The following is a 16,321-nucleotide window of genomic DNA, read 5'->3' as shown; positions in this document are numbered from 1 at the left end:
AATAGAGAGGTTAAAATGTAGGACTTGTTCAGGGCAACCTGGGCTAAACCAGTTCCAGTGTCAGGCACATGACAGAGCTGTGACTTCTCTTGGAGGACAGGGCTTGGCCTAGGAAAGGGGCCCTGCAAGTGACAGCCCTGAAGCCTCAGCAGAGATAGCTCCCTGGAAGTCTGACTTTGGATGTGCCCAAGTCCCCTTCTCTTCCCTGCTCCCCACCCCCTACCCCTCCCATATTCTTTCTTCCAATAGTTTACTTCCGGGTACCCAAACTTTTTCCTAAAGTAATATCCACAGATACAAAGTCAGTTACATGAACCAGCTCTGCTGGGTGGAAATAAATTTCCAGGTTAAGCTGAAGGGAGGTGGGTGGAAAGTGCCCTGAGAGACAAAGGCATGATATTAATAAAATATATTGGCACATGACCTCCTCAACTTAAACCAACCCAAATCAAGCCATCTCTCCCCTTTCTTTCCTTCTACTATAGACCCTAAGAGTGACAGAGACATGGGGTGGGGGGAGCAGACAAAAAATCAGAGTTGGCCTCAAAAGCCTTAAACTCGACAGGACCCTTGGCATTGGCCTAAGGGGCACCTCAGTGTACAGAATCACTCTGGAGCTCAGAAGTCCCATTTCCTGGTTTCTTTCTATCACCATTACCAGCACTGAGTCCTATCTTTCTTTGAGCAGTTTAGATTTGGTTAACTCCCAGTTGACTCATGGAAACTTACAGGACCAGAACGTTCTGATGACTTTGGTGAGTTTGCATCGTGAACTGGGGAGAAGTCAGTCTCTTTACCATCCTGTCAGCAGCATCACCATCACTTATGAAGAAATCCTTCTCTATACGATCCTGAAGATTCACAAGGCACAAAAAGGCCACCCAAGAATGTACTGTTGTGGCAAAACCAGTCTGCTTCACCTTCGTCCTGGGCACACAAACTCTACTTCCCAGGTTGATTGAGGGTTAGGGGCAATGATTCAACCGAGGCCAGCGGAACACAGGTGGAAATGGTGTATATCATCTCCAGGTCCCTCCACCCAGAACTGCTCCACTCTTTCCCCTCCAGCTGGCTGGGATGGAAGTAATTTCTAAGGCGAGATGAACAGCCATAAGTAAAAGATGTCAGAGCAAAAGGGAGAAAGGCCAAGACTGCATCATCTCAGAAGAATATCCACACTGAACTTTTAAACAAGGGAAGTGTTACTGCTTTAGACATTGATGTTTAGAGGTTTCTCTGATCTGAGGAGGCCCTGTAGGAGCCTATTTTCATCACTATCACAAAATAGCTGAGGCAGGCTACCTTTATTTTTAAAAGGAGTTTTAGTTAGCTCATAGTTTTGGAGGCTGAAAATTCAAGTGGCATGGCATCACCTCTAATGGGGACCCCATGACAAATGACATTGGTGTAAGTGGGAAAAGTATTGCATCTCACAGGAGGCCAGAGAGGTTGGGAACCCCCTCCCCACCCCCCATGACCTAAGGATCTTCCACTAGGCCTCATCTCTCAAAGGTCTATCACCACCCAATGCCCTGGGAACATGAACCTTTTGGGGGAAGAGGGGGTCACACTCAAACCAGATCTAAACCATAGCATGTTCTAGCTAGTACAAACGAATTTTAAATGTACCTAGCCATGTTAAAGTCTATTGCTGAATAACAAATTCCCCAAATTCAACGATTTCAAACAACCCACTTATTATCTCACATTTTCTGTGGGTCAAGAATTCAGGCCTAGTGTACCTGGGTGTCTCTAGTCCACAAAGTTGCAGTCAAGGTGCCAACCAATGCTATGGTCATCTCATGGCTGGACTGGCGAGGAATCCACTGCCCAGCTCACTCTTGGCAGCAGTTAGTTCTTTGACACTCATTGGTCTGCAAGCCTCGGATCATTCCTGGCAGATGTTAGCTGAAAACTTCAGTCCTTGGCCAGAGGTTTCTCTCCATAGAGCAGCTGGCTTCCCCCAAGCACAGACAAATGAAGAGCAATGAGGATGCTGAAGATAAGCCAGAGTCTCTCTGCAATGTAGTGGTAGATATTGCATCCCAAAAGAACAACAACAAAAAAGAGCGGTGTCCCATCACCTTAGCTGTGGCCTATTGCTAGAAGCAAGTTGCTAGGGTTTAGCCTCCGCTCTCAAAGGGAGGAGATCACATAGGAGCATGAATACCAGGAGGTAGGGGTTACTGCAGGCTATTTTTGAGGCAGCTCATATGCTATTCTTTTTTTTTTTTTTGGTGATATTGAGATTTGAACTCAAGACCTCATGTTTGCTAGGCAGGCACTCTACCATTTGAGCCACTCTTCCAGCCCCTTTTTTGTGCTCATTACTGAGATAGGGTCTCATGAACTGTTTGCTGGCTTCAAACAGCGAGTCTCCTGATCTCTGCCTTCTGAGTAGCTAGGATTACAGGCATGAAGCCACCAGCACTTGGGTTATGTAATTCTTTATTCCTGAAGAGCTGTAGATAAATTCACCTTGTAAAATGCACTAACTCTGCACTGTCCAGTGGTAGCTACTAAAACTAACTCAAGTTTAAATGTCAGCATCTTAGTCTTCTTAGCATTAGAGGTGTTAGTAACCATGGCTGCCACACTGACAGGGCAGATATGGGGCATCCATCACTGCAATATCCCATGGCAAAAACAAATGAAAACTCCTCTACTTAGAAAGCTAGCTTTCTCCAGAATTGTGAAGCACAAAAACCCATTTCCTGCTTTCTCTGCTTTCATTCACTGTTCCTGTCTCCTTTCACTTCTAAGTCTCTTCCCTTCCTGAAAACCTACTCTCAACAAAAATGGACTCATTTGCACGAAGGTGTCAATGACTATCTTTTAAATTTCATTACTGCCTCTAAGTTACTTTCCTTCTAACAAGCCCAAGTCTGATGGAATAAAACCTTAATTGTGGCATTTTAATATCATCTCCACTAATATGATTTTTTTTTTTTTGGAGGGATGATTTTCAAGTCTTTAAATGCTTGGAAATTTGAAAAGTCCTGTCTGACTTTTCTGCTATGAGACTACTGACCTCTAATCTATCTGGCTTAGGTTTTGTTGTTTTGTTTTGGGATTTTTTGTTTGTTTTGGGGGGTTTGTTGTTTTTGGTGGTGGTGGGCTTTTGTTTCTTTTAAATTTTATTTATTTATTTATTTATTTTTGAGACAGGCTCTCAATATGTATCCCAGGTTAGTCTCAAAGTCTCGATCCTCCTGCCTCAGCCTCCTAGGTGCTGGGATACAGACATGCATTGTCATGCCCCATCTCTATGTGGCTTTTCTGGTTTTATGTATTATTTATCTCAGCGCAGGTAACAACCTGGATCTGGATGTGTTCTAACTTAGCACCAAAACATGCCCAAATCAGGCAAATAACACAGCAAGGGGCCCTGAAGTCGGCAGACTGGTTATGACATTCACTGCCTCTTGGCAGTGAATTCACTTTTCCTCTTGGAGTCATTGAACCCATCACTTAAGTCGGTGTAGCCGGAAGGGCAGCTTTTCGCGCACAGAGCGAGAGCAGAACTTCTTTGACAGAGGACACAAAACGTCCTGGCAGTGCCTCAGTTGGTCACCAGCCCTGTGATTTCCCACCAGAGCCACAGGCCGAGGTGAGAGCCGGGTGGCCAGCGCTCAGCCCGCGCCTGCAGCGGGGTGATCATTTGCCACGTTGTCTCCAGGCGATCGTCTCTAACGACTGGTCACCAACCCTCGCGACGCAGGCTCCTTTATGCGTGGCTGGGCCGGGCTGGGCGCTGGCAGCTTTGCCATTCAGGCGCTTGTTTTTGTTATGGAACAAAAGCCGCACTCCCAGCTGTGGCGCCAAAACCTCGCCGGCGCTGCGGTAACTGACAGCTCCGGGCGGCGCGGAGGCCAGGCCCGCTCCGCCAATCACCGCCGCGCACCGGTGTTTACAGGCGGCCGGGCCGCGGGAGGGGGCGGCTGCAAAACCCGGACGGGGAGCTCGGAGTGGGCATCGCCACCCAGCCTCAGCCCGCAAGAGATTCCCCGGGCAAGCTCCTGGCCACTCCGTTATCATCTCTAGAGATGAAGTCGCAGAGAACGTGTCCCTGCTCTCCGTAGGTATTGTTATTTTTAATTATTTTTATTTTCTTTGTTTTTGGTGGGACTGGGGTTTGAATTCAGGGCTTGGCACTTGCAAACCAGGCACTCTCCACCGAAGCCACACCTCCAGTACCCCTGCTCTCTGTGGGACCCTGAAGGAGATGTTTGCTGGTAGCTCCCTGCAGGTCTTCAAAGTCAGTGTCATCACCAGTATCATGAAAAGGGGTTTATTACACATGAACTGTGCACGTTGCTCTTGTGTATTCAACAGCACAGGCATAAAAAACTTGTCCATGCTTCGAGGGATTAATCAAGGAAAGTTCCCAGGACATACTTTGTAAAAATGAACATGCAAGATGTGTGTCTGCTGTGCACTGGCAAAGTGAGCTTCATGCCTGGCCCCTGCCTCTACTAGGAGTATCTAGCCTTGGGGGAAATGAGGGCCTCTCAGGTGTGGTTTCTGAGTTGGTGGCAGTGTTGCTCAGAGCTTGGATGGCAGATTGGGGTCTGCACTTGTGGGCTGTGTGATTTTAGACATGACAGGCAACTTCTCTCAGTCTGTTTTCTCATCAATAATGTGAAGATGATACATGCGGACTCACTGTGAAGATTTCATGTGATAATTTATGTAAAGTGCCTGACACTTATCAAGCACACAATAAACAAATATGGTTATTTGATGCCAAAATGTGATAAAGAACTTTCCAGAAACAATGGTACAGTGATAGGGCATGTTCTTCCTCATGAAGGGGACACTGTGAGTAGCACAAGGTGAGCACTCAGTGTCCTGATGCTGCTTTTGCTGATAAGCATATCAGACAAATACAGGCTCTGCCAGTTACCAGTAATGTTTCTTCATCAATCTGTGCCTTGGTTTCTTCATTGGTAAAAGGGATATAGCAACAGCACCTGCAGCACCCCTTTTTTAAACTTTTAACTTGAGATCTTTGTGGATTCACACATACTCGTTAGAACACAGAGAGATTCTGTATGACATCTTACATAGCTATAACAGAATGCCATAAGCAGGATACTGACATTCATGCAGTCCACCTTATTTGGATTCCATCCATTTACATCAGTGTATGTGTGTACGTAATTCTGTCACACCTCTAGTATCTTGTAATCATCACTATGATCAAGACATAATACTGTTCAGTCACAAGGTTCTCTTGTTTGGACATTCCTTTTACCCCATACTTTTTGCTGACTTATGTCTCCCACCAATTTCCCCTAAAATCTCTTTCTCAAAGGTTTTATGGGAAGACTTGCTAAGAGATTGCTTATTCCGTTACAGATAAATTCTTATGGACAATCACTGTTGAACAGGTCATCCCCCCAAGATAATTGCATTTTCACAGAGAGTTTTAATGATCTTATTTTGGGGAATGAGCAGTAGAGAATATCAGGAAACAAAATGTAGGAAAACAGAGCTCAGAAGTCACCCAATTTTAAAAGTACATGAAAAGAGTTGGGGGTATGAAGAAATATGGAAGCCCGAAAGCAGGCCGACTCATCTAACACACACACACACCCCACACCCCTTCGAAATGTGAGGCCATTCAGAAATGTCCTCGCCCAACTGTGAGCCATTGTAATCAATTAAAAAATCTCCTTTTTGCAGATGAAGAACTGGATCTTATTCCAGCTGTCTTTGAACAGTCAGGGGCAGAAGTTCAACATCAGCTAATGCTTAGGCTTAAATTGGTAGGTAAAGCCCTACTGGATTATCTGCGGTGAACCACAGCCTTTTAGTGTTGATGACCCTGACATATTCTACAAGGTGCAGAAAGTGCTGGCTGAAAGCCTGACAGAACGTGAGACTGAAAAACATTTCCTTTACAAACTTTGATAAAATTAAAATGCATACTGTTTCAAACATTTTCCCCCAAAGACCTTTAGAGGCTGAAAAAATTACAGCACATAATCCTGGGAGTGTGGGGAAGTGGAAGCTTTGGTCCTCACATCACAAGATCCTTTTTCTGGTGAGGAACAGACCTGAAGCACAATCCTACTGACTTTCTGTGATGCTACTGGCAACTGAAAACAGGATCAACGGAATGGAAAGAGACGGGGGGAAGAAGTGGCATTTTTGGAGAGGCTGTTTGACTCAGATGTTTCTTGTATTCTAAAAGTGGGGTACTGGGGACCAGCAGCACCAGCATCAGCTTGCAACTTGTTAGGATGCAAATTTTCCAACCTTACTACACATCTGAATCAGAAACTTTGTGATTGGGGACTTTTAATCTGCATTTTAACAAATCCTCCTGGTGATTCTAATGCATGGAGAAGTTTGAGAACCATTGGATCTTCCAACAAAAAGATTCAAAAAACTATTGGACTATTAGAAGATGGTTATTCATTCTTATCATAACACGGAGAGTCAAGCACTATTTTAAATTCAAGAAAGAAATTCTTGAGCACCTATAAATGCTAGACACTATTCTAGCAACAAAGGGATGAACAACACACACAATATCTCAACTGGATGGAGCTACTGGTAGTAAGTGTTCTACTTTTTTAAAATGCATCAGATTTGGAGTACAATTTTAACAAATTTAGCAATTGTAGCAGGGTGGTGAAGAAAGGCTTCTTTAAGGACATGATACTTCAGCAGGTATATGAATGAAGCTTTGGAGCCAGAAGGTCATGCTATGGTTCAGAGGATGGGTGTTTTGGCAGAGGGAACGGGACGTGTGACACTTGACATGAACACGAGGTTGGTATGAGCAGGGGCCATGGATAACGGGGAGAGAAAAGAGAGCACATTAGTGAGAGGTGGACTGAGGCCTGATTACACAGAGTCTTCTAGGCTGGGAAGGAAGTTTCTATTTCATGTGATGGGAAACTCCTAGAGGCTTTTGGATGGGGGAAAGGCCACACTTTCTTTTTTGTATTGCAGTCGGTTTGGCTGCGGTGTGCAGATTTCCTTTGGGAAGACAAAAGTGAAAGCAAGAAGACTAGTTAGGAGGCCAGTATGGCAGACAAGTTAGAGATGATCAGCTCTAGGTGAAGACAGTGTAGTGGAGGAAGTGGAGGAGTTCTTGAATTTAGATGTATTTTGAACATAAATCTAGGATATCAGAGAAAAAGAGGAGACAGAAATAATTTCTAAATTTCTGTCGTAAGCTACTGGTGCTAAGTTGTATTATCATGTGTTAAAATGACTAAAATTGGGGAAGGAACAACTTTGAGGAAGAAACAAAAATTTTATTTTGGTCATCTTAAGTTTGAGATGCTTATTAAATACGGAAGTACAGAGTAAAATATCAAATTTGCAAGTCTGCTACTTAAACAAGGAGACCTAACTGGACTTTATTACCTTATAGTGTGTGTAACTAAGTAATAAGATATTCATTAAATAAGCTATAAATATTTTAAAGTAATCATTTTTATAAAATAATCATCTGTTTGCTTCTTTCCTCCATTCTCACACTCCTTGAATCTATTTTATCTGAACTTTCCACATGGGTGCTTTACATCAGGTCTTTCTCATCATTAGAATCTCTTTTCCAGTCTTTTAATGGTTCTCCAGACCATCTCACACTCACTTTCAGCTGAGCTGTTTGACTTGAAGCACTTTTTGGATCTGTGTGTGTTGCCTTTGAATACTTTATCCAACCACAAGAAATCCATTTACTTCTTGTGATCTCCACCTCCAAATCACACACCATCTTGTTTCATAATATGATGTACAGAAGTCTTGTTTCCAGTAACATCCAACACTGGCGATCCCTGAAGAAATGGCCACATATAAATTAAATTTGTCTCCTGGTTTTACTGATTGCATCAAGTGGCCTTTGTGTATGTCTCATACTAGCATTGACTGAGATGTTATTAGACTAGTGTGTCTCCTATAAACATCGTTTTGTTGTTTGCAATTAAGTATTTGAATGAGCACTTTTGTAAAATAAGAGGCTATCAAATCCAAATATAAGACATCTGCCTCTTTCTTGAGTGATAATTTTTAGAGGTGAAAGCATCATGTATCCCAGCATAAATGTGTAAAAGTTGAAGACCATTAAAACAGAATCATTTCCCCATCTCCTGCAGTGGGTGCAGGGCTGAATTCATGGGGAAGAATTCTCAGTCATCTGGTGTGTTCTGACATGAGCTCACTGTGGATATAGCTAAGATCATATAACCCAGAGGTGCAGAAAGTGGGCCAGTGTTGCTAGCCTGGGTTCACCTTAGGGTGCCATTAGATATGTTGAGTTGGGTGAAGAAATGTTGTCATGCCTTTTCCCTGAGTGTTCACATTTCTCTCTGCCACTGAAATTATGGTTTCTGGATTGCAAAGAAGAGAGGATATGACAACAGGAGAGTTTCTCCATAAATCACTTAACATGAACTTGATTTCCCTGTCTCAGACTGATGGGTCCCGGTGATGTGCAGTTTTATCAAAGCTGCTGCCTCTGCTGAGTCCTTCCATGATACCAACTGAGCCTTGCCCTATACAATGAGAAGTGAGACCATTGTTTAGACTGAAAACATCAAAAAGAACCGTTATTTTAACGAGAGGTTTCCTGGCACTGCAATTACTGTGTTCCCACCTGAGGATAGAGTTCCCAAATTCTTACCAGTGTCCCTGTGCTTTTGCTCAGGAACCACCTCTCTCTGGCATATCCTTCCTGCCGCCTCATTGTCTGGTAGATCTCCACTCAGCTCCAACACAGGCTCATCTGACAAGCCTTCCCTGGCCAATTCTGGCTGTTTTAATCAGTGTTCTGTTGCTGTGACAAATACCTGAGGAAAACAACTTACAGGAGGAAAAGATTCATTTTGGCTCACAGTTTTAGAGACAGTCAGCCCATAGCCCACTGGCTCCATTGCAATGGGCCTTCAGTAAAGCAGAACATCGGGGCAGAAAGGATGTGATGGAACCAAGTTGCTTACCTCAAGACAGCCAGAAAGTGAGAGGAAGAGGATGGGGACAAGATAAACCTTTCTAAGTGATGTCCCCAGCAACCCACTTCCTCCAATCAGGCCCCACCTTCCACTGTTTCTACTACCTCCTAACAATCCATTCTATTATTAACCCATCATGGATTAATCCATTAGGTCAGTACCCTCATGCTCCAATCACTTCCCCAGAGTGTCCCCCACCTCTGAACACTGTATTGGTGACCAAATGTTCAACACATGAACCTTTTGGAGAGATACTTCATATCTAAGCCATAATACTGGTTGATTGTAGATGCTGATCATGTCCACACCAGGAGAACTGAAGAGTGTGTTCGTGCATCCATATCTTCTGTTAGACTGGGAGATCCTAAACATAGGTGCTGGGTAGCAATCTGGGCATTTCAGACTCCGCAAAAGACCTCAAGATGCACAGTAGACAATTGTTATTGAAGGGCAAAACTTCAAGACTGAATTTGTATTGTGTTTTTATTGTACTCAAGTAGACACCGTGGAAGAAGGTGTAGCCATCTATATGGTGTCATTTAAAAGCTGTCAGACAAGACTCAAATGTGATGTAATTTCTGCCATCTCAACTGAATCTGAAATAACTCCATTAAAAGTTATCCTCTCATTTAGTCCTTTAGAATCCACTGGCTAGCTACAAATATGTCACTGTGTCCAATGTTTCTTAACTTAATATGCATAGGAACCACCTGGGGGATGTTAGCCTTCAGATTCTGATGGGGGAGGGGAAGGCTGAGGTTCTGCATTTCTCAAGTCACAAGTAATGCTGATACAACTGGATTGCAGAACACATGTGGTAGCAATGGGTTAGCAGTTCTCAAATTCATTGCTCAGCAGAATCACCTGGAGGCCATATTAAATCAGATTGCTTGGCCCCACCCCTAGCTTTTCCCCTTCAGTACATCTGGGGCATGGCCAGAGATTTTGCATTTCTAGGAAGTTCCCAGGTATTGTGGCTGTATGGGCCTGTCCAGAGGGACAGCTATATATCTACTGTATATATACACAGTATAACACAGCAGCCACTAGCCACATTTGGCTATTTACACTTAATTAAAATTAAGTAAAGTTAAAACATCAGTTGCTCCTTCATATCTGCTACTTTTCAAGTGCTCTGTAACTGCATGTGGCTACTGTATTACTGAACAGTCCCGATATAGTCCTTTTCCATCGCTGTACAACGTGCTAGCTCATGAGCCATTTTATTACTGTTAAATATGTTAAAGGGAAGAATAGTTTGGAAAATATTATTTGTTAGCGATATTATTGTGATAATTATTACATAAGCATAGAAATACTTCTACTAGGTTGATAGGAACATCTAAGGATTATTAACTAAAATACAGGGAAGAAGGAATGTAATCAATAACTTAAGTAAACAAGAATCCAATCTGAAAGCTAAATTTGAAGTATTCTTCCTAGGAACAATGTAGCCTTGTCATATAAGGAAATAATAATATTAGAACAGCACATTTAAAAAAGAAATGAAACCTTACTGCAAGTAAAAAAAAGTTAAAGGAAGCAGGGAAATGAGAAGTCTAGCACAGGTCACTAAAACAAACATGGGGGAAATAGTGATAAGAATTTTTAAATATAATCAGCAAAGAAAGAAAAGAAAGGCCCAAGCTAAATCTAAAGATGTGGGGAAGAAACCACAAAGAAATTTAAAGACAAGAAAGCTAAGGGAAGCATTTGCAGAATATGTGACAGTAGCATTTTTTAATGTTAAGAGCTCATACGAGAGGACAAGAAAAACCTTTACTCTTTTAGGCTCAAAGACAAAAGACAAAAGAATTTGCAGAAGAGGAAATAAAAGTTGAACACATGGGGAAAATCTTTTTTAGCAATCAGAGAAACAAAACAAAATTGGATTTGATGAAACAGTTATCAAAGTAACACAGGGAGGAAAGATGAAAAGAGTGAGAAGTGTCCAAAGCCAGGGAATGTGCAGGACACCAGTCACTTTCCCCTGGTTGTCAGGATGTGAATTGAGAGCCATCTAGAAAAAAAATAGCAAGAAAATGTGTGTACCCTTTGATCACTGATTTTACTTCTGGCACTGATCCTAAGGAAGGAATCCAAAGGATGTATAGTGGATTCTGTACAAAGGTTGGCAGTACTGTGGTTAAGTGGCAAGGTAGGATCATGGCACAGCTTGACAGAATATTCTGTAGTAAGAACTATGCTATGAGGAGTTTTTAACTCTTTGTTTTAAAATTAACTGTGCAATAGTTGAACACATACTTTTTAAAAAGCTAAAAACAAAATAAACAAACAAAAAACTAGAAAACCCCTCAAGATCCTTCACTCCCCAGAGGTTAATTAGTATGTAGTCTATGGACTATTTCTCATCTATCTACCCACCTGAAACCAACTACATAGACATATATAGTATATTTTGCAGGGTGGTGTTTTAATAATTTGTGAAAAGTATTTTGGAGCTTGTCTCAGTTGCTTTAAAATGAGTCCTTTCACTTGTAACACACAGGGATTGGTCTTACTCTTTTTAGTAGTTGGATATCTGTTCACACACTTCCAAAGACTTCTTTTTATCTTCTTTTGATATATATCTATGCTGTTCTAAATGTTTTGCTACTAAAATCAGTGTTACAACATTTTTTTTTAGCTCATACACCAATATTCCCCTAGGATGAATAAATAAAAGTGGAATTTTTAGCTCCAAATAGCAAGTGCATTTTATTTGTATTTTTTAAAAGTTTTATTGTTGTGCTGGGTGGGGGTACATCGTGGCATTTACAAAGGTTCTTACAATATATTAAATACATCATACTTGAATTCACCACTCCATCATTCTCCTTTATTCTCTCCTCCCCCCATTCCTGGAATAGTTTCAACAGGTATCATTTTTCAGTTTACAGTCATGTGTACACAGTATTTGCACTATATTCACCCTCCTACACCCTTTCTCCACCTCCTTACCCCTTCTTACTGGTATCAACCTCACCCCATCAGACAGAACCTGTTCCCATCCTCCTGTTCTCTGGTTTTGCAAAAGAAATGACATTTTTGCTTGTTTAAGATAGCTACCCAGGGAGTTTCCTTGTGGTATTTCTATGTTTTTATTTATTCTAACCTGAATTGGTTCATCTCCTCTATTTTTCTTCTTTTTACCTTAGTACCTTTCATATGGTGGTTTCAATAGGTTTAAAATTCTATGTTCATTCTTGAATAGAGAGCACATCAACCATAGTCACCTTCTTAACTTCCTTCTTTAACCCTCCTCTTCTCGTGTGTGATCTCACCTTAACATGACCTGTTTTTCAGAATATTGCTGTATTTGTATTAGGTCTATATTTCCACATATGAGTGAAAACATGCAGCCTTTGGCCTCCTGAACCTGGCTAACTTTGCTTAAGATGATGTTCTCCAGTTCCAATCATTTACCTGCAAATGACAAAATTTCATTCTTCTTTGTGGCTGTATGTAAATACCATATTTTCTTGATCCATTTATTAGTAGTGGGGCATCTTGGCTGTTTCCATAGCTTAGCTATTGTGAATAGTGCTGCAATAAACATGGATGTGCAGGTGCCTGTGTTGTAATCTGACTTTCATTTCTTTGAGTATATTCCTAAAAGTGGAATTGCTACAACAGTTCTATTTTTAGTTTTTTGAGGAGCCTCCACACTGTTTTCCACAGTAGTGCTAATTTGCATTCCCGCCAGCAGTGCATGAGGTTCCATTTTCCCCACATCCTCACCAACACTTGTTGTTTGTGTTCTTGATGGTAGCCATTCCAGCAGGAGTGAGGTGAAATCTTAGTGTGGTTTTGAGTGCAAGTGCATTTTAGAATTTTGATAGATACCGCAAGAGTATGCATATATGTGAGCAATACAAACAACCACATCCAACTCTTATTTTAAAACTTTAAATGGTGCCTTTTATGATAAGGTTTAGTTTTTTTGTGGTCAAACTTAACAGACTTTTGCTGTGACTATGACTCGATATTGAGTATTAAATTACTGCCATTCCCCAGGGATATAGAATTACCCATACATATTTTCATGATTTATTTTTTCCCTACTAGCTCTAGAATTCATCTACAAGTTATACAGTCCAGTGTAAGAGAATAGCTCTTATAAAATTAGGTGGAAAAATTCAGGTGAAACAGAAAAGATGATTCATAGAAATGAAAATAAGTATAACAAAACAATTACTTGTTGCATTTGCGTGGGAAGACCATATGTGATTTTTGTCATTCTAATTGTATGCTTTATATTTTCCATAGTATTGATTATACTCATAACACATAGTAGCCTTTTCTATTCTTTTTCTCTTTAACTACATGGTTTGGTGAAGGCCACTAACCAGTGCATTCCACGCTTGGCCACAGGTGTGGGCTCCTGGCACAGACTGGTCCATCCAGAGCCCCTCAGTGGAAGTTCTCCAACTGCCACAGGTGGTAAAGAGCATACCTGCCCCTGGCCACAAAGCTGATGAGTGTGTCACCACAGATGTCTGTGGATGGTTCCAGTTGACCAGATAATGAAACAAAGATGACACACAGAGAGAGAGAATAATGCTTTTTTTTTTTGCAGTACTGGAGTTTGAACTCAGGGTCTACACCTTGAGCCACTCCACCAGCACCACCCCCCCCAATTCTCTTTTTTTGTGATAGTTTTTTTTTGAGATAGGGTCTCATGAACTATTTGCCTAGGCTGGCTTCAAATCACAATCCTCCTGATCTCTGACTCCTGAGTAGCTCGGATTACAGGCATGAGCTACCAGCACCCAGCTGCTATTATTTTTATAGCCACTAAAAAAAAAAAAAAAATCAAAACCTGAGTCTGGCTTTGGGGAGGCATTATAAAGAACTATATGGAAAGTACACTGTGTGTTAAAAAGGGGTTTAAGTTAATTGCTCATGGAAAAAGTGTCTGTCAAGATGGAAATTTGTGCTTGACTCAGCCAGGCTTTCAGCTTAAGGTTGTTATAGACGAGCCATTCTCTTAACCTTCATCTATTTTTTATACAGTGGGGTGTCAGTCATCATCTGAAATCATTATTAAGTTTCGCAGAAGTATGGAAAAGTGAATCTAATCTTACTTTCATAACCTTTGTAAAGGGCAAAATTTTACATTTAGTTCTAAAATAGTTTTTAAAAGGAGCTACCATTATCAACAAACCCAACCACTTAAGTTCCTAAAGACACAGAAGACCTGTCATTGGGAGTGGAATTTTGTTGCGTTTCTGCCCTCGTATGATTATAACTTATGATTTGGGAACCATGATTATTGTTTTTCTGATTCTTAAAATTAAAACATTGAACATAAGGTCAAATGGAGCTTAATTTAAAAAAAAAATTTCAGCTACACATTAAAATATGCTTTGACTAACTTTGGGCTCAAAACCCAAAAGTTTAAGAATCATTGAGATCAAAAGAAACCAGACACCAAGTAGCCCGACTCTGCTGTTATTTAGTGATGCTTATTCCAAAGCCCATCCCTTGTTCTTCTTCCTCAATGTTTCTCAAACTCTGCAGCCAAAGCAGACCACACAGCAGAAGGGAATGAATTCCATCCAAGGGAAGAAGTCAGGGTTCACTGCTGCATGTCTTATTCAGATTTTGCATCCTCTCCAGACCATTCTTCTGTTGTTTTAATATGAACAAACCCACATTTCTCTGTTTTTGTATGTTTTAAGAGAGGGTCTCACTATGTAGCCCAGGCTGGCCTTGAACTTAATTCTCCTACCTGGCCTCACAAGTGTTGGGATTGTAAGCATGTACCACTATATCTGGCCTCACATTTTTTATACTAAACCTCCAATCCTCTCTATTCCCTCTTTTGTCTTATTTTTCTCTACTTTGCTTATGGCATCATGAAATCATATGAATCACTTACGTTCTTTGATTGTTGTCTACTCCTTTTCCCAGTGAGGGCTCTCTCACTACTACATATTAGTGTCATAAGCAAGGTATGGCACTTAGCAGGACTCAACAAATCTATCTGGAATGAATTATGGCATGTTTTAGATGGTGATGACTGCCCTGTCAGGTGCACCTTCTTTACCCTGTAGTGCAAAGGCACACTGCTCATCTTTGGAGGTGGATGCTAATTTGGGATGGAAGACTGCATTACACTTAGGGAAGTGGGGGGGAAGAAGCTTTGGTGACCCCTCCCACTCAGCTTGGCATCAATGAGACATCTCTTGTCTTCTGAGCCCGCATCACGAGATATTTTCTTGATTTTCTGATGAATTAGGTCATTGAACTTTATTTCCCAGTAAATGTCCCCTGATTTCCTTATGTGGTCACTGCCTGGTTGTTGCTACTTATACCGCCCATCCAAGTCCTTCTCATCCCTCAAAGCCCATCTTGTGACATTCCCCTTCATTTAATGGTCTGCTCCCAAGGCCAGTTCATTTTTCTTACTCACAGCGTAGCCTCTCTACTCTGTAGGGCCAGGAAAGGAATGTGTGTGGGATCTGCTGAAGTGGTTGGAAAGCACAAGCTGATGTCAAAGTGCAGACAGTGTATGTTTGAAAGAAAGTACCACAGTGTGCCATCTTCCACTAACCCGCAAATACCAATCACTGACTCACTTAACTCTGCCTTCCCTTTCAGTGCTCAGGAAAACATTCACTTTTTTTCATCTATAGCAATTTCACATGCAAAAAGCATTATCATTGGCCTGACCTTGGCCCCTTGACAAGATATAGAGGGCTTTAAAACACACTTTGGGAGTTATGGACACTTCTGAGCTTATTTAAAAGAGAGCTAGCTTGTTATTTTCCAAGAGTCACCCAAGCCACCTTGTTGATACACACTACCAACATATTCAGTAACAGAAGCCCTTATACAGACCGCTGAATATCTGAGCATAATATTTACAAATGAAAAGTTCAACAAGAAAATGCCGTGATCTGAATGGGGTTTGGAGTGGTGTCTGAAGTGGGAATGAGTAGTTGAGAAACTGGCTTTTTGTAACTGTTAGAGACTTTCACTTTTGAAGTCCTGAAGAACTTGCTGGAATAGCATTGGGAATGGAAAGGAAGGGGTGAATTCAAGAGGCATTTCAGAAAGAACAATGGGTTGGACCAATACACAACTGCTTCTAAGGACAAGGTAGAGAAGGGAGTTAAAATGATACCACTACTTTGGGCCTGGGTGATTATAATGAGAGTGTCATTACCAGAAATAGGTATATCAGGAAGCTAATCTGACTCACAGAGAACAAGAAGTTCCATTTTAGAATCTTTGTCGTCGTCCCTCTTCAACAGTTGGAAGACACCGTAAATGAGCATTTAATGAGCCCTGTTCAAGTGTCTAACGGGGCATATGATGTTAAATATCCAGCAATAATTAGC

General features: G+C 41.5%; 1 protein-coding gene across 2 annotated transcripts in view; it reads left to right on the top strand.

The window, feature by feature from the left end:
- Positions 1–3,946: 3,946 nt before the first annotated feature.
- The window catches only part of Znf704 (zinc finger protein 704), a 214,618-nt gene continuing 202,243 nt past the window's right edge, over positions 3,947–16,321 (top strand). The window contains exons 1-2 of one of the 2 annotated variants that reach the window (XM_074068755.1): positions 3,947–4,082; positions 5,689–6,567. In XM_074068755.1, coding sequence (XP_073924856.1) covers positions 6,553–6,567 — 15 coding nt within the window. In that variant the 5' untranslated portion in view covers positions 3,947–4,082; positions 5,689–6,552. The remainder of the gene's footprint in view (positions 4,083–5,688; positions 6,568–16,321) is intronic. The other variant, XM_074068756.1, reaches the window with a different exon arrangement.

The sequence above is a fragment of the Castor canadensis genome, chromosome 3, assembly GCF_047511655.1.
Source record: "Castor canadensis chromosome 3, mCasCan1.hap1v2, whole genome shotgun sequence".
Lineage (NCBI taxonomy): Eukaryota > Metazoa > Chordata > Mammalia > Rodentia > Castoridae > Castor > Castor canadensis.
Note: the sequence above shows the minus strand (reverse complement) of the source record. Positions and strands in the feature narration are given on the sequence as shown.